The sequence below is a fragment of the Notamacropus eugenii genome, chromosome 7 (assembly GCF_028372415.1).
Source record: "Notamacropus eugenii isolate mMacEug1 chromosome 7, mMacEug1.pri_v2, whole genome shotgun sequence".
NCBI lineage: Eukaryota > Metazoa > Chordata > Mammalia > Diprotodontia > Macropodidae > Notamacropus > Notamacropus eugenii.
Window position 1 is genome coordinate 87862848 of NC_092878.1, and position 24087 is coordinate 87886934.

At 38.4% G+C, this 24087-nt stretch overlaps 1 protein-coding gene across 2 annotated transcripts in view; it reads right to left on the reverse strand.

Moving 5' to 3' along the window:
* Positions 1-2175: 2175 nt before the first annotated feature.
* The window catches only part of SCRG1 (stimulator of chondrogenesis 1), a 203777-nt gene continuing 181865 nt past the window's right edge, over positions 2176-24087 (reverse strand). The window contains exons 1-4 of one of the 2 annotated variants that reach the window (XM_072622772.1): positions 19434-19952; positions 12887-12975; positions 7205-7453; positions 2176-4179 (exon numbers count right to left, since the gene is read on the reverse strand). In XM_072622772.1, coding sequence (XP_072478873.1) covers positions 4125-4179; positions 7205-7440 — 291 coding nt within the window. In that variant the 5' untranslated portion in view covers positions 7441-7453; positions 12887-12975; positions 19434-19952 and the 3' untranslated portion in view covers positions 2176-4124. Of the gene's footprint in view, positions 4180-7204; positions 7454-12886; positions 12976-19433; positions 19953-24087 lie in introns of those variants that run through there. The other variant, XM_072622773.1, reaches the window with a different exon arrangement.

A 24087-nucleotide genomic window follows, 5' to 3' on the forward strand; every position in this document is an offset into this window, starting at 1 on the left:
TTGGTTGAGAAGGGTTTTTTCCCTCATGCATTTTTCCTTCCCTCCACCCCCCCGCCCCAGCTATATGTTACTAGGCTTTCAGATTTAAAAGGTAGTAAATAGTTTCTTTCCAAACACTGATTTATTATAATCATGCAGTTTGGGAATCATGCACTCATGCTGGCTAAAAATGATATTTGCCAACTTGAGAATCAAAATGCATAGCATTTTAGTTCAAGTAATGTTGGCTTAGAAGAATAAGATATTCAGATATCCATCTTATCTTTGCTCAACATTAAATAGCATTAGTGTCAATGTTTATATAACTTAGGTCAGTTGATGAATGTTCATTGTGTTCAAATACCAACAAGACTGCCTTCCAAGGGTGAACTGAGGACCAAAAGAGATGGTCTAGAAGCCATACGGAGTACAGCTGATCTGTACGAACATCAGCTGCAAAGATTTTTTTAAGACATAAAGATAAGGCATAGATCACCATAAATGAGTATCGAGACAGAACAAAACTAACTCTGAAGAGAAGCTCTAGAAAGAAAAACACCAAAGAAGATAAGTATGGGAAAGAAAAACAGATCCTATTCTTGGGTTGAATTTCTTCACAAAGTAGCACCACTTTCAAATAGCACCAGCCTGTTTAGGAGTCCCAAACACTGGCGACTTAATAACAAAACAGGAATCTCAGAGCAGTAAGAGTAGGGTGAAATTGGGGTCTTTATATCTGTCTAAGAACTTAACAGTAGCTTTCTAATCATTACAGATAACCAATATGCAATAGTATTTTTCCTTCTAGAAGTGCCTTACAAAAATTGAAGCATTTAAGGGCATGACATTTTGATGATATTTGTTTTAAATATTTTTCTAATATGATTAATTGGATTTTTTGCCAACTTACTACCTCTACCTCTCATCCAAATTTTTGTGAAACGAGTTACTTATGCTATGCAATATATACTACTTTCTTGCTTCCCCCTCCTTTAATTTTTAATAGAGCCTTTAGTAATGAATTCTGTCCAGTGTACTTGCAAGTAGAGAATTGGTGCCAGCTTCTCGCCTAACCAGTGGAGAGATGACTATCTCAGGTAGAGACTTGAACAAAGTAATCCTGGAATCTCCCTCCACTCCTCAGTCATATGCCAAATAACCAGACACCTTGGCGTAAGGACAATATTTATATATGTAGTATATCTGTGACTTCTTCTATGTAATACATATATATATTTTATATATATATACACACTTGTGAATCTTGTCATTTGGTCCTTTTAATATATGTCACACAAATCTAATGTTAAAACCTCTAGATATAGATCATATCTACTATATAATTAAGAACTAGCCATAGCTTTTGAATTACTATAACATATACAAAAGATGTATTTTTCTTTTTAGAAGTCCCTTACAAAAATTGTAGTGTTTGATTATGATTTTTGGAGCATTCAAAGAATTCAATCACTTAATTATAAAAGTATTAAAATTATTTGAATTAATTTGAATTCTTTGCAACTTTGCCAACTACTACCAATCATCCAAAATTTTGTGAAACTTGATAATGAGACTGGGGTGGGAGGAGTCTAAATACAGGTTGTCTATGACTATGGAAAATTAGATGAATCTAGTTTTGCTACAATGCCATTTTCACTATATATGACTTTTTGGGGGGGGCAGTGGTAACTCTGAGTCTATGATTATTTATGGAGCTTTGAAAGGGCCTATTAAAATTTCATCTGAAGTTACCTTCAATGGAAAGGCATGTAGATGTCCATTTATAATTACTGGAAGGCAAATTTGCAAAATCTTTAATTTTTCCTCTACACATTTGTTCACCATTTTGGTAAAATGCTGCCAACTCTATAATAGTTCTCTAAGGCAAATAACTAAACCACAGAATATTAAAAACAATCACAGCAAAGGCTATTGGTTAGAGGAAATTCAGAAGAATTTTATGGAGAAAAGAGTCATTAATCAAAAAGTATTTTTGCACTTGTTTGCAATGTGTTCAGTGGACTATATGTATGTGAGGTCTCCCATATTAGCACATGTATATGTATATAAAGAAAGTGAAATTATATGCCCTACTAAAGTGTTTTCCATCTGAAATTTTTAAATGAAGAATAAAGGGTAGCTTTGTTGATTTTTCACTATAACCAGAAGTTGTCATAAAGCTCAAATGTTAACATGTAGCATCACTTCATTATTTATTCACTATGGTTGAACAAAGTATTTGCGAAAACAGATGTAATAGAAAGAACATATGTAATCATACAAAAGTTATATAAAGCAAGCTTTTTCAACATTCATGTTTTACATGTAATATTGTTCAAAAAAGCTTTTATTTGGAAATGACAAAGGATGTTTTCCCTTCTATAATTTGCTATTGGATGACAAAAATTGAACTTCATGTTACAAAGTAATATTCAGCAAGGACAAGACAAACTGAACAAGTATTTTTATCATCAGTGTTGCACAGTTCTCTCTATTAATAACTTGGTAGTAGCACTTTACGAAACATTAGCGTTCTTATTTTGCAAATACCATTTTTTCTCATTAGATTTTTGTTACACTAATGTGAGAATAGTTATTAGAAAGCTTTTTCCACACATTCTCTGATGATAATATATATAATCATGAACAAAGAAAATAAATCTCTGAATCTTTCAGGAGTTTAGAGCATGAGGAGAAAGACAGGGTTACTTATTTTGTGTCTTCCTAAGCTCAAAAAACAAAGAATCCATTTCAGAAGGGAGAGATAGTAGCCAAAAGGCCAAATCATCGGTCTGGAATCATGGGAACAAAACAACTACTAGCGGCTTAAATCTTTTCACTTTTCAGCTTTGGGCAGTCGGTAGAAATATCCACATTATTATTATTATTATTAACAGCAACAACAATAGTAGCTAACATTTATAGCACTTTAAGGTTTGCAAATCACTTTCAGTTTGCTATCTTGTGTGGTTCTAACAACAGTCCTGTGAAGCACATGCCATTATTATAGACATTTTATAGATGAGGAAGCTGAGATAGAGGGCAAGTGACTTGACCAGAATCACTCACCTAGGAAATGTATGAGACTGTATTTAACACAGGTCTTCCTGACTCCAGCTCCAGCATTTTGATTGCTCATGCCACTCACTAAGTGAATTTTGCAGTGTGTTAAATGCAGAACACCAAAGGGTTTTTAAAGCCAGTACACTTGAAAGTTGAACTGATATTTTATCATACACATCAGTGACACCCTTCCCTTGATTCCATGTGATCAGCAGGTGACTTTGGAGACCTTTGTATCAGTAACATTCTGTAGACTTTTTTTGCAGGATGAGATGACATGGGAAATGGTTTCTAATCCTTTTATATAAATTTACTTTAGAATAATGATCAAATCAGCGAAGGCAATAAGCAGCTGTCTGAAGTGATATAATGTGGCAGCTGCCTAAACTAAAAGAGTACATTTTCATGGAGGCCTTGAAAATGCTCTTAAAGGCTACATGTCAAGTTAGAAATGAGTATGTTCTCAGCAAAACTTTTAATCAGAGGTCATAGATGTTAATAAGCTAGGTAGGAGATATTTTCCTGGTTATAGATCTCTCTCTCTCTCTCTCTCTCTCTCTCTCTCTCTCTCTCTCTCTCGATAGGGGCAAGAGAAATATATTTGGAAATGACTATCATGTAAAAGCAAAAGGCATCAATAAAATTGTTTTCAAAAGATCAGTCTGCTAGGAGGAAAACTGAAATAAGCATATTTTTTTGTATGCCACTAGCCTGGCAAACTTTAAACCCTAGACAACTAGGGATTTACATTTTGCCTTAAGGTATTGAATAGAAGCAACCTCTTATAATGGTTAATTTTTAAATTATTATTATTGTATAGATTTGTTGGGGATATACTCTAAAATACATATGGCACTTTAAGGTTTTACAAAGCATTTGATCTCATTTGATCCTTATAACAAACATCCTTGGGAGTTAGGTTCTATTATTTCTATTTTACATGTAAGCATCTTGGGCTCCAAAGGATTAAGCAGTTCCTTCAGGATCACAGTTAGTAAGAGCTGGAGTCAGAATTCAAACCTGGGTAATCTCTGGTCCATATCTGTACTCTATAGACTGACATACTTCTGTTACGAAGATTCTCACTGGTTGTTGCAAGGGATCACAAAAGAGATCTTTGGTCCAAAGAAGATGTTTCTGAAAGAAATTATACGCATTCAGAAATGTTAGTTTATAAAATGTTTTGGTAGACTAAAGTTTGACCTTGTCCCCTGGATTTCAAATGTAATCACTCTTTCTATGCTTATGAAGAACAAAAGGGACATAAAATATATCTAATTCCTTTAGGAAAAAACAGAATAATTAATCTTTGTTTCCCCTTCTAGACTCCATCCCATTGTCCATGAATAAAATAAGCAGTGGGTTCTGGGATACATAAGAAGAAAGGAAGATGTTTAATTATAATCCAAAAAGGTTAATGGTAATATTTAAATTTTAATTTTGTTTATATACTAAGTATTACGAAATGTTAAATTTGTGCCTCCACTCCAAAAATCCTCTTACTTTATGCCACAGATTCTCTTATCCTAGGGTTATTTATAGGTATTAGTGGTCATTTCTTACATATAAGACAAATATGAGCATTAGCATAGGGTGGCCTGCAGATAGCAGGCCTTGTAGTCAGTCAATAAGACATGGTTTCAAGCCATGACTATCACTTATTGACTGGAGAAAAGCAGTTATTGACCTCTCAGTGGCCCAAGTAACTCTGTGAGACAAAGGTTCTTAACTTTGTTTTTGTTATGTCTTATAAGTTTTGGGGTGGTCTGAGAGAGCAATATTTTTAATACAAGATTACAAAGGAAACCAGTTATATTGAGACAATCGTAACATGTCTTTTCAAAAAACAAATTCATGGGCCCCAGGTTAAGAACTGCTGCTCTATGACAAATTACAGAGAAGATGCTGATCTGCTTTGGAAGAAGGACATCCTCTTTAAGAGCTTCCCAAACTGACAAAATCACAGGTTAGCTTAAACACAACTGATCAAGGTGATGCGTCTGTTCTTTCTAATGAGGAATGAATCAACTCTCATTCCAGGCAGTAGAGTTTTGTGGAAAAAAAGAATTGGACCAAGAGTCCAACTGTATATAAACAACCTTGTTTGCACATAGCTGTTTTCATGTTGTCTTCGCCCATTACACTGTAAACTCCTTGAGAAGAGAGATGGTCTTCCTTTCTTTGTGAATCTAGAGTTTAGCTATGTGCTTGGCACAAGTAGCAGATGCTTAATAAATGCTTAATGACTGATTAACTAGGGTTCAAAAGACCTGGGTCCTAATCATAGTGTTATTAAATAATTAGTTGTGTAGACCAGAACTTTACTCTGTGAACGCTGTTTTCAGCAAAACAGAGATTTTAGGAAAGACATAGACAAACTGCATCTTGTCCAGAGGACAGGGAACAGGACAGTGAAAAGAGTAGAGATCCTGCAGTATGAAGACAGATTGGAAGAACTATGGATATTTGGTCTGGGGAAAGAGAAGGCATAAGAGGACAGATAGATGTTTTCAAATGTTGAAAGACTGAAGACAGAAGGAAGGAAAGAAAGAAAGAAAAAAAGGAAGGAAGAAAGGAAGGAAGGAAGAAAAAAGAAAGAGATTAGACTTGGTCTACTTGGTCTGGAGTGCAAAACTAGGAACAATGAGAAGAATTTTCAGATATATAATTTTAGAGTAGAACTCACAATTAGGGCTGTCCAAGAGTGAAATGAGTTATCTTGGTAAGAAGTAGATTGTTGTGAGGATCAAATGAGATAATATTTGTAAAGCACTTAGCACAGTGCCTGGAATACAGTAGGTACTTAATAAATACTTATTTTCTCCCTCCTTTTGCTTCCTTCTCTCACTAGACATCTTTTAACATTTTTTAAAAAATAATATTTTATGTTCCCCCCAATTACGTATAGAAACAATCTTTAACATTCTTTTTAAAAAAAGTTTTAAATTCCAGATTCTATTCCTCCCTCCCTCCCTTCCCCACTCTCTGGGATGGTAAACCATCTGATACAGTTATACATGCTCACTAAACAATCTTGAAGAGAAAGATGAATGCTTGTCTGGGATTTTGTAAAGGGGATTTACTTTATTACCTTTTACAAAGACAAATTGGATCAGATAGATTCCTGAGTCACTTCCATTCTGTGATAACTACCTTACCTCACAATTTCCTTGTGAACATTAACGGGAAGATACATGGGAGGCAGTATGGTACAATGAAGAGAGAAGGCCTTAATGTCTCCCCTGCTTCTCTTAGCTTTCAGGATGCCATGCCCTACAGACCATCTCCATGTCAGCTGCTTAATTTTTAAGTAGTTTGTTTGGATCAGTCTAGGTGATTTTAGAGGCAAAACTGGCAACCTTTCCCTTGAAACAAGATTCTTTCTCTTCATTTTGACTTTTCTGTCTAGTTGACTAAATGTTCTTATATACAATAAAAAGTCTATTGCTCTTAATTAATTCTATGATTGCAATCTGAAGTGAGTCGTTCCTGGTAAAATGAACTGCTCTTCCTGGTAGATTGAGCATAGGGCAGATATTAAAATTCTGGTGTGGAGTTTAGAATTCCAGTAGGTCTAAGTATTCATTTGCCGTTTAAACTCTGCAAAAATAATCCATCACTTTTGTGAAAACATTTTGGATTCACCCCTAAAAACTGATGAAAACTCTGGGTCTTCATCTGGCCTTCTCTAATAAGCATGATTATATAACCTCATTTCTACTTACTTTCAGAAAAACCATTAAATCACAGGATTATAATTCTAGAGTTAAAAGGGACTTATTACTTAAGAAACTATCTAATTTAACCCCAATAATTATAAAGATGAGAAATCTGTGGCCCAGGGAAATTAATGATTTATCTTAGGTCATAAAGGTAGTAATTATCAAATAGGACTTGAATTCAGCTCCTCAAACTACAGAGGCAGACTCTTTTTACTGGAGTCTAAACTCTTCACTTTACAAATGAGGAAACCGAGGCCTAGGGAGGTTAAGTGTCTTGTCCAGCATCAAAAAGACTATAAGAGACCTAGGATTCAACTCCTGTCCTGGGATTCCAAATCCAGAATTTTTTCTACTATATCACATGACTTAAAAAGGGGTGCTCTCTACTTTCTTATGTAAGTTTGTTGTGTTATTGAGGCATTGAAAGAGGACCTCCTTACTTTGGGCAGCACAGCAATTCACTGAAGTTACAATAACAGATCATCTCACATCCTTTTCCATCCCAGAAGTGGTCCTGGAGATGTCCATCAATCTGTTTAAGATCTGCCACTCCTTCAGGAATATTGTGGCAGTTGCGATCTTTTAAAATCTTCCTGTAGCAAGAAAGACGGTTTGTGGACATGGCATGTCCTGCTAGCACCAAATTCAGCAAAATCATCAGGGCTGTGATTTTCATTTTGACTTTCAGCCTAGAGGAAAGGAGAATAACAAAAGTGTCTGTTTAGGTACATTCTACGCTAGATTCTATCTGGTACCACACAGTAGTGGACAGGGCATAGGATGTGTCTCCCAAGATAAGGCACCATACCTCTCACCTAGGCTTGTGGATACTTACTCACTCTCCCTCCAACCTCCCCTCACACTGGTAGGTTCAGCTTCCCAAAGAAAGATTCACCCTGTGATTCAATTCTGTGTCTCTCATTGTACTAGGAGTAACCCTGTTGAGAGTAAATACATTCCCTCTATCCACCTATAATTCGAAATAAAGTTAGTGAGAGAATCTCATACTGATGGGCTTTGGGACAGGGTTTACCTACCACTTTTCTCTCTTGAGCTAGGGCCCTCCATATTACCATAAAGGCAGTATGAGGTCATGGACACTGGCCTGGGAATCAGGAGGCCTACATTCTAGTCCCAAATCTACTGCTGTGTATTTCTGTGTGACATGGAGGATATTCTTCAACCTCTTTGGACAGTGCTTTCAGTTTATATTAAACAGCCACTCACAAGAATGCTACTCTTAGATCTTAAATATAATCATTTACAGTAAGGCAGAAGAAATAATATCAGATACAGCAAGTACATAAATAATATATATCACAATCCACAATGGTTGATACTCTCTCACCATTGCACTCCATATCTGTGTGTGTATGTGTGGGGGAAATCTGGCAGGAAAGAGTGCCAGGGAGGAAAACTCGTGTTTGTATTGAGTCAGGACTCTGAACTGTTGGCCTTGGTATCAGAACTGCTTCTCTGCTAACTGGTTGTCTGTGGATCCTTACCATTCTACAGCTGGGTAAATCGTCTTCCTTTCAACTCTTGAAGCAGGAGGGACTTTACAAGCTCATCAAAGCGAAAAGCATCCTTAAAATGACTTTGAAAAAGTGTTGACTATTAACTTGTATGTACCTAGTTCTGTTTAAGCCAGAGAACTCTCCAGGTCATTAGGCTGACACTCTGGGAACTACAGACTCCTAGACCAACCCAGTCACCTATTTTCTTATCGGGATGCTACAATCAAATTGTAGCAAACAGAGCTCATGGGAAGACTGCTCAAGCCAATTGTCAACAACTCAAATAGCCTATCCCACTTTTCATTCACCAGGATCCTGCAGCATCCCATGACCTCTCAGTATTTCTTCCTATATAGCAGCAGCAAAACCTGTTTCCCCTTTCTGCTTTCCCCTCTCAACCAGAGGAGGGCAGCAGAGAGTAAGAAGTATGTCCCTGAAGCTTCCTCTCTCTTAGGATCAATACCTCATTCAATGGAGCTGAGGTTCTCTCCAGACAGTCAGTAATTATGTAGGGCAAGCCTCCTGTTGGCTGGGCTGTTCTCCTCCATAATCTTTTCAAACATCTCAGACAAAGCTCCTTCTCACTCCTTCCTACCAATTCATTCTTTAGCAGCTAGGTGGCCAGTGGTGGAGAAGAGGGCCAGGCAAAGAATTAGGAAGACCTGAGTTCAAATTTGGCCTCAGATACACTTACTAGTTGGGTCACTTTAGGCAAGTCACTCCACCTCGGTCTGCTTCAGTTTCATCAGCTGTAAAATGGGGATAATACCAGAAACTAATTTCCAAAGTTGTTGTGAGGATCCAATGTGATAATCTTTATAAAGTGCTTAGCCTAGGCCCTGGCACATAGTAGATACTATGTAAATGCTTATTCCTTTTCATTTTCCTTCCCTTCTTTAGCCTCAATTTCAGCCTCTTATTTCTATACCTCAGTCTAAAATGGTTTAAACCAGAGCCTCCTGCTACTCATTTATTCATTTCTCACTTAAAAGGTTATAACTCACCAAATATCCCTTATGATAGCAATAGTCCTTTAAAAGTCATACATCAGTCTCCAAATTATTATGATTTCTCTCATGTAGAACAGTTAGATGTAAATGAGATTAGGTACATAACTCTGCAGCTCTAAGTTCCCATCATGTGTCCCATTATGTGTCCTCGGAACTACGGTTTTTTGGTTCTCACACCTTCCAAAGTTTAATAAATAAGAGTTCTTTTTCTGCTCCCTTTAAACCACCCAACTATTCACATGCAAAAAAGGGGACTTGTTTTTATATTTTATATTTAAGTCACAGTTCATTTTCTGTCCTAAACTGCCCAAATCTCCTCTGAAAACTTTTTTTGAACACATTCTAACAGTTTTTATTAAATCAATGTTCTTTTCCTTCTCACCTTCCAGGCATCAAAATATTCACTTCTGAAAGAGACAATACCTTATATCTTTTACTAGTTGACATCATTATTTTACTTCATGCATCAGTACTTTTTCTGTCCTTTTCAGCACTAAATTATATAAAAAGGGCAAGTCATACCTTAAAGTACAGTAGCTTACATTATACTTTCTCCCAAACTCAGAAAATAGAAGATTGTGCTGTCTGATCTCTCTGCTATAGCAGCAGAGCATTTCTATAATAAATGACATGTTTCTAATTAGTCTGAGTGACTTTTTCTGTGATAATTTATCAGGTAGAGTATTTATCAATTATCCAATAAGGCCTCTTTAAGTTTCCTCTTTAACAGTGACGAAACCGAAGCTTTTAACTCATGACAGAGTCAGAATTTGAACTCCCAGTCATTAATTTCTTCAGTTGTTGCCAGCTACTAAAAAGGAATTTCATTTTAATGATAAAAAGGAAAATTATGGAGAAGACTTCATATAAGACTCTCAGAATCAGTGGGTGTTGGAGAAATTATCTGAAATTCCTTGCACTTGGGTGCAACTCAGGTGAGTTTTTTAAATAAAGAAATGAGAATGATAAATTATCTTAGTAAAAATGCCTCTCTTAAAATATTTGAAATAAAAATATTTTCTCCTGTTATAGCAGGGCTTTGCCCAGGACGTCCAAGACTGGGTACTCAAATGGGAGACTTTAGGGCCCTGCTTCTAACAGAAGACATTCTGCGTTCCTGTACCGGTATATGGGAGAAGTCTTTTCTGGTGGTCACAAAATGGAAATAAGCTGTCTTTAAAAGTGTCAGCCTGAAAGAGTCTCTTTCTCTTTCTGGCAGTGTTTATTCACCTATAGCTTGGGAGCCAGAAAATGAGCCAGGTGGGGAGAAAGATTATCTCCACCCCACCCCCACACACACTTTAGGTTATGTGGCCCCAAGAATCAGGGTTGGGGTCTTGTTTTTGTTCTATTTGTTCTTTTGAGTTCTAGGTGCAGGTGGTAGAATCCTCCTGAGCCATAGTTCAAGCCTTGAAGGCAGGATTCCAGGCCAAATGTTCCTGCCAGTCCAGCAGGGCAATCCCAAGAAGCCAGGGTGCCTGCAACTTGAACACCAAGTAGGCTTGGAACTTGGAACTTGATGGGATCATGTTACATAGGAGCTGAGTTATTCTGTGAACCTAATCCCTATCCCCTTCTCAGAAACTGAGGAGACATTGAGGAGGATAAGAATGGAGCACAACTATGCCCTCCTGTTGGAGAAAGGATATTTGTATATTTCTTTCCATACCTTTAAATCAAATATTTGTTTGTAAGAATTCATCTGATTGTTAAATGGGCAAATGGAACTAAGGGTGCAGGGGAACCTTAAAATTGGGGGAACACCATTAGGAGTGGCTTGAGACAATAGCAGATAGAGTAGATACCTGTAAATCCTCTTAAGGTTACTGGCGTACCCTAGGTGAGGAGGGGTGAGATTTATGTGGGGCAGGACATTGGACTGGGAATCAGGAGGTCCCAAATCTGTCATGAATACAGTGTGACATTGAGAAAGTTCCTTAACTTCTCTGGGCCTTGGTTCCATATCTGCAAAATAAGGCAGCTGGACTAGTCGGTCCCTTCTTTGTACAACTATATACATCTAAATAGGAGACTGTCGCAATCTATGAGTTCCCTGGAGATCAAGAGATCATACCTAGTAGTTGCTAAGCCACTTGGCTCCATGGGATAATGCTTCCTCTTCTTCACTTTGACCTTTTTCCCCCTTTGCTGGCTGTTTATACCCTCCTCGTCCCACTCAACCTTTCTACTTTTTCCTATAAGAACTACGATCAATTTAATACTGCCTTGGTTCCAAGAAAGATAGTTAGATGTTTATCTGGCTGTTGTGGTGTTTGTCCTTCGTTGCCAAAGACCATGCCATCAGAAAAATGATAACATGACTTGCACTTGACTTTGTTTTGAATGAGGGAGGGCTGTGCACGTCATCAGCCTCACTTCTGCTCCAGAGCCATCTGGGTCCAGTGACCAGATATTCATGAGGATGACAGGCAGATAAAACATTTATTAATTACTTGTATGTTGGGAAGCAACAAGCAAGAGAGTGCTTGGCCTCAAGGGGCTTACTTTTTAATTTGTAAGAGGACATATTAGGGGGAGCTAGAAAGGGGAGGGGGAGTAGAAGGGTAGAAGCATGGTCTGGAGATAGCTGAGAAGTTGTGTGGAAAGCTAGATCTGGACAAGACAAGGTGAAAGCTCCCCTATAAGATATATGCAAGCAAGGGGTGCAGAGTCCAAGTTTCCTTAGCAGGAGAGATGATAGTTGAAGTGTAGGTGGTGCGGGATGCATATGGAGCTGGTTAATGGATGGTCCGGTTGTTCTACTCACCATTCCTATGACTTCCTCAGAGCACAGCCCTCTTCCCTGGCCACCACTCTTCCATAAGTGCCTCTCCCATTAGGATGCAAGCTCTTACAAAGCAGGGAGTGTCTCGCTTTTATATTTCTACCTCCAAGGACTTAGCACAGTGCTTGGAACATTATAAATGCTTAACAAAATCTTTTCATTCATTTCATTCATTCTATTTTTAAATTTGTTTTATTATTTTATTTTTTACTATAATGACCCCCAAATGTCTCAAAATACAAGATCTTATTTTAGCTTCAATAATGCTCAGAGTTTATGTAATTCATTGAGTTTTCTACCTGGAAAAAAATATAGTGGAAGAAAAGGTGTAAACAAAACAACTTGAATTCCAAGATTCTTTGTGAGGCTCGGTACCACATTTGTGCCATATTTTTACGTATAAATGTAAAAATCAAAATGCTTTATTCACTGTTCTTAACATCAGTATCAATGACATACAACAGTCTGTCCAAAAAGGATATGGCAGTTTGTATTATTAAAAAATTTTTTGATGACTTGAGAGGTGGCCTAATATGATATAACTGGTTTCAGAAGCAAGAAGGCCCAACTTCAAGTCACACCATCCTAGCTGCATCATTGTGGGCAAGTCACTGGAAGTCTCAGAGCCTCTCAGACTTTTAGTAGCAGAGCAGGAGGTGATCTGCATTAGTGTGTGTAGTGAGTTTCCTCCATGGGAGTTCCCTTTTCCAATAAAATCATAGAGAATTGGACACCCCAAGGGGTGGGCCTCTGCTTGGAAGTCTGTGAATTCGCAAAGCAATTCAGTGAAGTAGAAAAGAAAGTACTTACTTGTCTGGTAGTCAGGAAGTTGAGTTTGGCTGTTCTTTGCCTCCTAATCTTCTGACTCAGGCAAACACTCTCAGTCTCAATTTGTTCTCCTTGTCAGTAAAACAAATAACAGAATTTGAAGGAGATAGCATGGTATTGTGGAATGACTTAGCTCTGAAATCTTTGTGGTGTGATGGAAAGAGAATTGGTATGAAGTCAGAAGATGTAGGTTCAAGTCTTATCTCTAACAATTACTACTAGGATGATTTTACAAAGTGACAACTTCCCTAAGCCTCAGTTTCTCTATCTATAGAATGAGGGGTTTGGAGTAGAGGTAATTTGGGGACCCTTTTAACTGTAGACCGATGATCTCATGATTTATTTCACGTTCATTTTGGATATAACCTCTCTCCCTTCACCCACATCTTATAAGAAAGGAAAATGGCCAAGTAAAAACAATGAATATCGTTAATAGCAACTGTCTGAAAATGTATACAACCCCTGTAGTCTTCCCTTTAGGATGTTTTCATTTACATAATTGTAATTACGGGCTATTCTTCAGACTGTTTATATCATATATATTACTAAGCAACTAGGTGACTCAGTGGACAGAGCACTGGGCATGGAGTCAGGAAGACCTGACTTCAACTCTAGCCCTGGACACTTAGTAGCTATATAAACCTGGGAAAGTCATTTAACCTGTTTTCCTCAGTTTCCTTATCTCTAAAATGGAAATAATAACAGCACCTACTTCTCATGGTTGCTGTGAGACCAAATAAAGTAATAATAATAAATTTTATAGCACAGTACCTGGCACACAGTAGATGCTATCTATGTAAATGCCCCACTCCTATATTTCTCTGAAGTCTTTATACTTACTATTTCTTACTACATTCTAATATTCCATTATATTCTTTTACTACAATTTGTTCAATTGAGAGGCACTAATTTTGTTTCCAGTTCTTTGCTACCACAAGATAACAGATCATATCTTAAAAATTACAAAAAGGGTGAGTATCTTATCTTAGTAACAACTTAATTTTTTTTAGTTACTCTTATTCTAAATTAATTCTAGATATTCAGACCTGTTATATATCTACCATGAAGGCATGAAGTAAACTTGACAGTATAAAGACTTTTGCATTTCCTGAAGTCTGGCTAAAGAGCTCTGGATTTGGAGTCAAGAGAGAACTCTGACACTGACCTCAGCTGGACAAGTAACTTACCCTCTCCTCCCTTAGTTTTTTCAGCTGTAAAATGGGGATAATGATGGTTCCCATATCTCAGAGTTGTTGTGAGGATCAAATGAGATGGTATTTGTAAAGCACTTAGCACAATGCCTTGAGTATAGTAGGTACTTAATAAATGTTTATTTCTTCCTCTTACCTTTCTCATTTCTTGGTGGGAGAAGTATTACAGTATAGTAAAAAGAGAAATAAGTCTATGTTTAGCAGATCTGTGTTCAAATTCTACCTCTCGTAATTGCTTTTTCTGTGACTATGGGCAAGGCAATTCTTGGCCCAAGTTATCTCATTTGGAAAAAGGAGGTAATGATATACTACAGACTCCACCTTTTTTTTTTTTTTTTGAGAGGAAAACATTTTGTGAACCCTAATGTAAATTGTTTTTTGGTGATGGTTTTTTTCTTCAATGGATTCTTTTACAGTATGGTTCCTAGCTCTTTCACATTCTAGTTGTCCTTCTCTGGCTAAGCTGCCAGTCAAATAGCACCTAGGTTTTACAGTGGAGAGAGCCCCGGTCCTGGAATCAGGAAGACCTGAGTTCAAATCTTGCCTCTAGCTGTGTGACCTTGGGCAAGTCACTTAACCTCTGTCTACCTCAATTTCTTCATCCATGGAGAAGGGATAATAATAGTACCTACCTCCCAGAGTTGTCATGAGGTTCAAAGGAGATAGATATATCAGATACTATATAAAATACTATCTATTAATGTGGCCCTCAGAACTGAACACACTGTCCAGGTGTGGTCTGACCAAGGTAGAACACAAGGAGACTACCACCTCTCTCATTCTGTACATGGCATTGCTCTCATTGTCGTCTAAAATGGCACTTTCCCATTGGTCATATTACACTGTTGATTCATGTTTAACCTGCAGGTCCACTAAAACTCCTGGATTTTCCTCCAATGAACTGCTCTTCTCTGGCCATATCTACCCTCATTCTGTCCATTCTACTCCCATTGTATAGTTGATTTTTCAAAATCAAATGTAAAAGGATACATTTATCCCCACTAAATTTCATCTTAAAAGACTTGACCTTTTTGTTCTTGTCTATTGAGATTTAAAAAAACAACAAACAATCCTGACATCTACTGTACTTCTCTTCCTAGCTTCTTGTCATCTGAAAGTTTTATAAACTTGCCATCTATGTCTTCATTCATGTCACTCATAAAAATATCGATCAGGAGAGGCCAAAGAAAGAATCTAGCTGCCCTCCACTAGAGGCCTTTCCTCTTAATTGACACTGAATCTGATCAACATCCCAGTCCTGAATTCACCTTGCTATTCTCATTCATCTTGTCCTTGAAGAAATTGGGACTCTCCCCAAATTCCAAAATGTCACTGTTGAAATGTATCTCAGGGTCATATAGCCCTACCTGTCCCTGACCAAGAATCCCTTCTACATTAAGATCATCCAGCACTTATGTGAAGTTCTCCAAAGAGAGGCCCCCAATCTGCTTTTGCATAACTCTAATTGCTGTGAGATTTTTCCTGTTATTGAGTCTAATTTTGCCTCTTTCCACATTCTTCTGACTGTTCCTGATTCTTCCCTGTGGGAACAAGCAGAACAAATCCAACCCTCTTCCATGTCTTCAAGTGTTTGACTGTTTTTCAAATATCTGAAGACAACTTTCATGACTACCCGCACCACCCCAAATGTTCTCTTCTTCAAGGTCTTTAAAGCCTTCAACCATTCCTTATATATCATGAACTCAAGGGCTTTCAGGACCCTGATTACTTTATTCTGAACATGCTGTATGCTTAGCGGTTCTCAAAGTATGGTCTGGGGACCTCTAGTGGTCCCTAAGACTCTTTCAGGGAATAGTAAATATCAATAGAAATAAACTGCATAATAAACAAAGCTTCTTAGGGGTAGAGTTCCTCAATAATTTTTAAGAGTGTAAGGGGGTCCTAAGACTGAAAAAGTTTGGGCTAGTTTACCCATGTCCTTCTTAGGGATGTTGTCAAATGCCTCACTAAGATCCAGGTAATCCATCAGTACAGCAAAAATTTCACTGACTAAATTTTTCTTTAACTGATTGACATTCCACTAATTATTCGATCTAGTAATAACTTTCTAGATTGATTTCCTGCCTCTAGTCTCAGTGTCAAGATGCATTTTCCCAAGGACCATTTTCATCCTGTAACTCCTTTCAGATTATACCCTTCTGTGTTCCCCTACTTTCAGGAATATGACACCATAATGACAATAACTCAGGTTTATTTGGCCTTTAACCCCTACTTGCTGAGTGACCACAGGCAAGCTGATGAACCTGTCAGTGCCTCAGACAACTCTCTTAAGAGCCCAGGGTACAGAGTAGTTGCCAATATGCTTTGATGTAGAGAGTTTCTGTATTAAGAGTTCCCTCCACTAATGAAGTCATGTATCTGAACCAAAATCTTACACATACACATAACATAGCAAGTACTCTGAGGTTTGAAAAGCATTTATTCTGTAGTACCCCTGTGAGACAAGAAGTACAGTATGAATTCATTCATTATATAAATATGGAGGCTAATGTTCTGAGAAGTTGTGACTTGCCCAAGGTCACACAGCTAACAGAAGCATCAAATTCAGGATATACACCCGGGTCTCTTGACCAGGACTCTTTCCACTACACATTACATTCTATCCACAGTTAGGTGATTTGGTAACTAGGATAGTGGAACTGGAGTCAGGAAGAAATTAGTTCAAACCTTCCTCAGTCACTCAAAAGCTGAGTGACCCTGGGCACTTCACTTAACCTCTGTAAAATGAGGATAACAATAGCACCTACCTCCTGGGGTTGCTGTGAGGCTCAGATGACAAAATATTTGTAAAGTCCTTTGCAAACATTAACATTCCATATATGCACAAGCTATATTTTATAAATACTAGCTATTATATGGTTCCTTGAAATCTCTCTACCTTTTCCCCCTCAGGTATTTAAGTCTTTTCTCCCCAGTTAGCAATAATGAGGGCAAGGGGAGACCGTATCTTCTGCTGCCTTTGTATTTCCCAGATGTACCCAGGAGTACTCATTACTGTAGATATTAAGAGTGTCCTCTTCAAGAGACGGAATGAATTGAGCAGTGTGCACAGGTACCATGGAAATACTTTTGCCGAGCATATCTGGGCCAGAGAATAAAGCAGTCTGCTGCAGATTCAGCCAGGAGCCGAGGTGGAAAGTTCCAAACCTGGCAAACACTGTCTAAGGACTTTTTTTTTCCTTTTCCTTTTTCTAACACTTTATAAATTACAGGTTGAAACTGAATTATCCTCTTCCTCCATTACTAATTGCAGATAAATTGCTTCTACCACTGCTCAGCCAGTGGGAGATTGTCTGGAGAAGGATGTGATAGATCAGTTGGTTTCCTTGGTAAAAGGCATCAAGCTTAATGCTCTGCACACATACACCCCTCCCACCCCCCATTCATTTTTCAGGGCTACCAGATGCAAAATTCCTTAGGCTGATTTAGAGCAAACTGAACTAATTTGTTTGGACTCTTTGGTCAAATACATATCTTTAAATTTTCCTACTGACTGTCTCTGAGTTACAGAAACACCCAAACTTAAAAATCCAAAAGCATTCAGGAGAGACCGTTAAATGTCTTCTAAAGGATGCTGATGTGGCTTTTGATATTATCGAGGAAAAGGCAGGACAGGGAAAGGCTTGCATTTGAGCCAGGAATCATTTCCAAGACCATAGGGACTGAGAGTTTCCAGTTTGGGTTATGACAGGATCCTTGGCACTACCTAAACTTTGGAATGGTTGGGTCTAGAGGGAGATTTAAAAAGAAAAATCCTTCCCTCCTCCACCTCCACCCCACAATGGCCAAAACTAACAGAGCCAGGCAGCTGGAGAGCTTTCTACCGTTAATGTTGCCATCCCCTGGGGCAGGCAGCTGGTGTTATTTCTGGGCACCAGCACATAGGGCATGGCATTGAAGAAGAGTTGATGAGTTAAACAGAAAGGACTATTTGGTTTTGTGTCCATTCACATCCCATGATGAGAAAAAGGAGAGCTAAGAGTACCGAGGAAACTGAAAAGTTCATCCCAGAGAATTATGTCGAATTCTAAGAAACCAGTCACAGTACCATCTGTGCCAGTTTACTAGTTGTTTTTCTCTTCTGCTCTTTCATTATCTTCAAAGAGATTTGTGCTAGGATGACCAATTTTTTCAGCACTGCTTATAATTTCTGAGATCACAGGTTAAAAGCATGGCAATAATCTTCTAAGCTAAATAATCCTTTTCAGACATGCTGAAAATAGTGGCACAACCATACTGAAGAACTTGATTAGGGAAAATATTTAGAGTCAAAGTGCTTCCAACCTGGTGGAACTTGTGGAAATTATCTTCCTTCAGGATTCAGCGAGCTTTTAGAAAGCAAGGTAGTAGAGCAGGAAAAATGTTGGACTTGAGTTTCCGTCCTGACTCTGATATTTCCTGCTAGTATGACCTTGCCTTCTGAGCCTCAGTTTCCTTATCTTTCAGAGAAACAGTATTTGTTTACCACATCTCAACACGTTGTGAAGAAAGGGGTTGAAACACCTGGGCAAAAGTGATGTATTACTTTTTAATTTTGCCAATTGCTTTTCTATCCACATCAAGCCATTATAAAAGATGACTTTTGGTGCTCCTATTCCTTATACTCACAGAGCTTTAAATAGGAGATTTTTGTAAACCTAAAAGATAAATTCCCCTTTATGTTGAGGGTATAATTCTGGCACTGTGTTCCCTGGTCAGGACACTCAGAATGAAGTCAATGAATATTATATTATACGTACTCTTTATATTATACAGCAAAACTAAGTTTCTTTTTTTAGGAATTAGAGGTTTGTTTTTAAAAAGCAAAACTCTCACTTGAATAAGGCTAAAACTTTAGGAATAAGACTAAAACATGGCTTCTGTATTCTAGGAAACTATCTGAACACTGATTTTTTTTATAAGTATCTCTCATCCTCCACTTTTTAAACAATGGTTCTGAAGGGCAGGCTGGTGTCTCACTGTGAGAAACCCACTCATTCACCACTGTCCCAATCCACCCAAATAGTTTTGGAGCTGGATGTCAAATTTCTTTTCTTTTTTTTTGCCTGAGGGGGGAAAATTACTTTCCCAGCTTACTGTGAGCTATGCTGCTATCTCTCTCTGCTTTACTCCTTATGCTTCCCCATTTATCTTAAGAATTAGTTTCTTTTCTCATTTGATCCCCAGGTTCTCCAAGAATCTCTTTCACATCCAGCTTAGCTTGGATTTCTTTCTGCCCTGACCTTCAGCAGCAGATAGTCTGGAGGAGAACAAAAGAGATGAGAAAAACAAAAGCAAATCAGACCCCACAAACCTACCTTTCTTCTTCTTTTTCTTCTCCCCCTTTCAGTCTTCTTGGCAGAGAAGTCTTATTAAATGCTCAAGCTCTGAGTTTGAGCAGGAGAAGAGAAGAGGGGTTGGAAGGAGTCCTTTACAAATGACCTTCTGTCTACTCTGTCTTTTTGCCCACGATTGACAGAGTCTCTCTCCTCTAGCCAGGAGCAGGAGGGGGAGAAGGGGGAAGGGGCGGGGAGACAGAGATGAGGCTGAAAGAACCAAGTCCCTTCCAAACCAGGCGAGAAAGAACTGAACAACTCCTTTACACAAGGAAACAACTGGACCATACAAGAGCTGGAGAGAGGCACAGTCATTGCAAAGGCAAACATGAAACCTGTGGAAATGAAAAAGAGCATGGACATTTTTTTTCTTTTAATGAAGACTCTGATTGGAAAGGGGTGTGTGTGTGTGTGTGTGTGTGTGTGTGTGTGTGTGTGTGTGTGTATGTCTGTCTGTGTGTGTATGTCTGTCTGTGTGTGTGTTTGTGTGTGTGTTTGCGTATGTGTGTGTATGCGTAAGAGCAAAGAGGAGACAGCTAAAAGATAGGAGGTAAGAGTGAGGTAATTTAGCAAGATTAGAAAGCTCTCTTTTCCCTTTTCCCCTTCCTCTCCCACGCTAAGTTTCCCCAGCCAACTATCGGGCTCTCATTATAATATTTTGTGAGTCCACAAGTCCTGGCTCCTTCCTCATTTACCCCAAAGAGTCATCCTTGGGCAAGAGAAAGCAAATTAAATTGTTTGAACTGTGAAGTTACCAAAGGAAACCTTTTCTAAATTCTCTGAAATGGAAGGGGTTGAGAAATTAGCCTTACTGGCAGACCAGCCTATTAATGGAATAATGATGGTAGTACTGAGGTAAAAATCTATTAGCCACCCATGGGTAAACTCAGTTTGTCATGGTTAACAGGGTCCTTAGTGTTGTAAGACAATTGTTCTGTTATATTTAATAAGGCCTTGGAAGAGAAAATCATTATAATGAATATTTCATAAAGTGCTTAATCCCGAGTTTCTGTACTTTCATTGCTAAAAGGTACTTGATCACTAGTGGTGATGACTTTTTTAGCATTTTGAAAATTGGGTGTCAGGACTCATGATGGAAAATGCTGTCCATGTCCAGAAAAAAAGCTATGGAGTCTGAATGGAGATTGAAGAATATTATTGGTTCTCTCTTTTTTTCCTTTTTTTTGTTTGTTTCTTCTATCTTGTGGTTTCTCCCATTGGTAAATCTTCTTTACAGCATGACTAATGTGAAAATAGGTTCAATATAAACATATATGTAGAGCCTATATCAAATTATGTGCTGTCTTGGGGTGGGAGGACGGAGGAGGTGGGGAGAAAATTTGGAAGTCAAAATCTTGTGGAAGTGAATGTTGAAAACTAAAAAGAAATAAAGAAATTAAAAAAGAAAATTGGGTGTGCTATAGATGCCTGGCCATGTGGTATGTTGGATCTGCTTCCTATATTCTCTGAAAAACCAGAACCCAGTGAAAATGTCCACTAATCAACAGGTAGGAAGGTAACCTAATTTTCTGATATCCTTCATATAAAACATTGCTTTTATTTTCCCCATGAAGGGCTGGGTTACTGGATACTATAATAAAATAGCATGGCATAGAGTCTTACATCTATTTCTTATCTGGGGAGCACAGAACTTTGACAAATGAAAAACTCAATATCTCCATTTCCTCTTTTGTAGAATATATATGCAGTAAATTCTTTTTTAAAAAATTGAATTTTCTTTCAGTGAACAATCATTTTTTTCCTTCCCACTTCTCCCCCCGTCCCTTATAATATATATGAATAATAAAGCAAAACAAATTTTCATTCTATCCTTGTCCCAAAAACGTCTTATTCTTTATAAAGTTAATTAGAACTCATGATGAGATATATTGATAAGTATGATTAAAAAATTTCAGACAATAACAAGTCCCCTGCCAACTACCTATCAGGCAAGAACTGTTTCCTCTTTGTGGCTGTGAAGCATGACCCTGACCCAGCCTGACTTGGTAAGGCAGAGAAGTTCAGGGCCACATGACACATTGAGATGACCAATCAAGAATGAATTTTATAATGAAATCTGTTTAAGGAGACTATGCAGGGTTCCATGAAGAGCAGGTAGGAGTTGTGTGGGTTAATATTTATATGTTTTCCTGGCATTGGAGGATATATTTAGATCACATGACCATAGGTTTAACATTATAAAGTCTCTCTGGTATCATCTAATCCAATCCTCTCATTTTAAACATGTTCCTCATATTCCTTGCTGAGGTTCAGAGAGATTAAATGACAGCCTAAAGGTTACCATTTAATAAGTCCATAGGCAGCAAATGTCCAGACTGGATTCAAACCCAGGTCTTATGATTCCAAATCCAGCACTTTTCCCCCATACCATGATGACACTTCTAATAAGGATGGATTTTTACAGAAGCAGTGTATAGCAGGGGCAAAGAACATTTCACTAGGAGCCAGAAAATTTGGGTTCCAATTCCTGTGCTCCCAGGGGTACAAACTGGGGGCAAGTTATAAATATCATCGAGCCTCAATTTTCTCTCTTGGTAAATGGAGGATAATAGCATTTGTACTACCTATTTACCCACAGGGTTGTTTAGCGCAGCGGGGTTGGGAGGGGTGGGGGGGAGGGAGGGGACGGGGCAGGGCAGTCCTTGGGTCAAATCTGGATTATATTTTAAGATGTAAATCATTCTTAGTTCAGAGGCCTAAATTTGCCCAAATCTGGTTTACAGGGTCAAATTAAATGGAATAAATGGAAGTCCTTAGAACTCTGTAAATGGCAGTTACTGTAGTGAATGTCTTCAATTGTTTGTGGACTAAGGACAGATTCCCGGTAATCTTCTGAGGTTGTTAGGAAACTCCTCAGTTTGGTCAGGTACTGCCCTGACCCATCCCCTTTATTTGGTCATTTTGAGGGAAAAAAAAAAGCTGTGAATTACTGCTTTACTTTTAAATAGGTTTTAAGGGCTGAAAGAAACTTCACTAAGGACCCATTCTCTGTCCCTGTGCACCCCTGGATGTGGCAACGTGCAGAGCCTTATGGTCATCCTCATTGGCAGCAGCCAGTCTTGGGAGAGAGCTAGTTTCAACCTAGATTGTCCTTTCCTCACATTGAAATTGGGGCAGGAAGTGTGAGAACTAGAAAAGTTGATACTGTACTATGGTGGCTAAGTCCCATTGAAACTAAGAGAAAGCTGCTTGCATGTGCACACACACACACACACACACACACACACACACACACACTCCTTGGTGCTATTATGGGGTCTCTTGTGTATAAGTAAATGATCATATTGTGATCCTTACCTCACGCTGCTAATGGAGTTATGCAAATTATAAGGATTTAATGTATGAAATCATGATTTGTGCATAGGAGAAAATTTGCAAGTTTACACTAATTGCTTACTCATGTATTTACCTGGCTTACACTGTGCATATGCACTTAAAAATTTTAATGAGTGTTGACTGGATGAATCATGTTCCTAATGCTTCAGCAGCAGTTGGGCACTTTTTTTAAAATAGTGGGTACTCTTTAAAAACAGCATTCTTACACCCACTTTTCCACTTCTTACTGTCCTAAATCTTCCTTGTTTCCCGTTTAGACTCCAACAAGGTTGAAACCCCTCTGTGGCAAAAGAGAGAGTTGGGAGGGGAGGGAAGAAAGGGAAAGACAGAGAGAGGGATAGAGAAAGACAGAGAGAGAGAGGGAGGAAGAGAGAGAGAGAGAGACAGACAGACAGACAGAAAGAGACAGAGAGAGACTGAAAAGAACAGGAGAAGCAACTTCAACTATAAAGAAACCATTCTACATCTTACAATGGATCTGAAACTTAAATAGCTAAAATGCATATGAAAAGACTAGTAAAAACAATGGACTTGTCCCAGAATATAGACTCACTTTATTACTAGTCACTCATCTATTTAAGACCCAACAGGAATCTGGGAAGTAGAACTGGAGTGGTCATCACAAGTAAGAATGGTTTCCTCACTAGAGAAGATGTTGAATAGGAGAGGATTGGTCTCTTTTATCTCCTGCCTGGAGATGACAAAGTACAGATCCAAGTACCTGATGGAGTCAAAGAGGAGATGATTCTGCTAGTCCTAGGCTAAGGGCTGCTATCTTTTCTGAGACTGGAAGTGATAAAGACTTTGACTGACTATAGGAAAGCTAGCACTGGGAGAATGGTGGATTGATATGTCCATCAGAAATGCTGTGTCATGGAAAGAGCACAGAGGCAATACGATCTGCCTAGACAGGGAACAGCTACTCTGTTTCCAAATGACCTCCCTGGCCCCAGTCTGAAGCCCAGAAACTGATTGACCTGCTCAGTCAAGGAGCAGCTGTACCCACTGGCCAAACCACCAACATGATCCAGCCCAGCCACAGCTGAGCCTGGTAAGAAACCAGCCCACAGCTGTTTGGCCCAATCCAAAAGTAGATTGAATTGTATTATAAAGATACCATGTCTGCCAGAAGATCCACCCATCTAGATGAGGTATCTCACTCTGCAGAGAACTTTGTGCAGATTCTCCAGAAAGAACAAGGACATCAAGGCCTTGCTATTCCAGAATTTATGTTCCCAACATTGTACTTTAAATTTGTGCCCATTTTCTATGCCCCAAA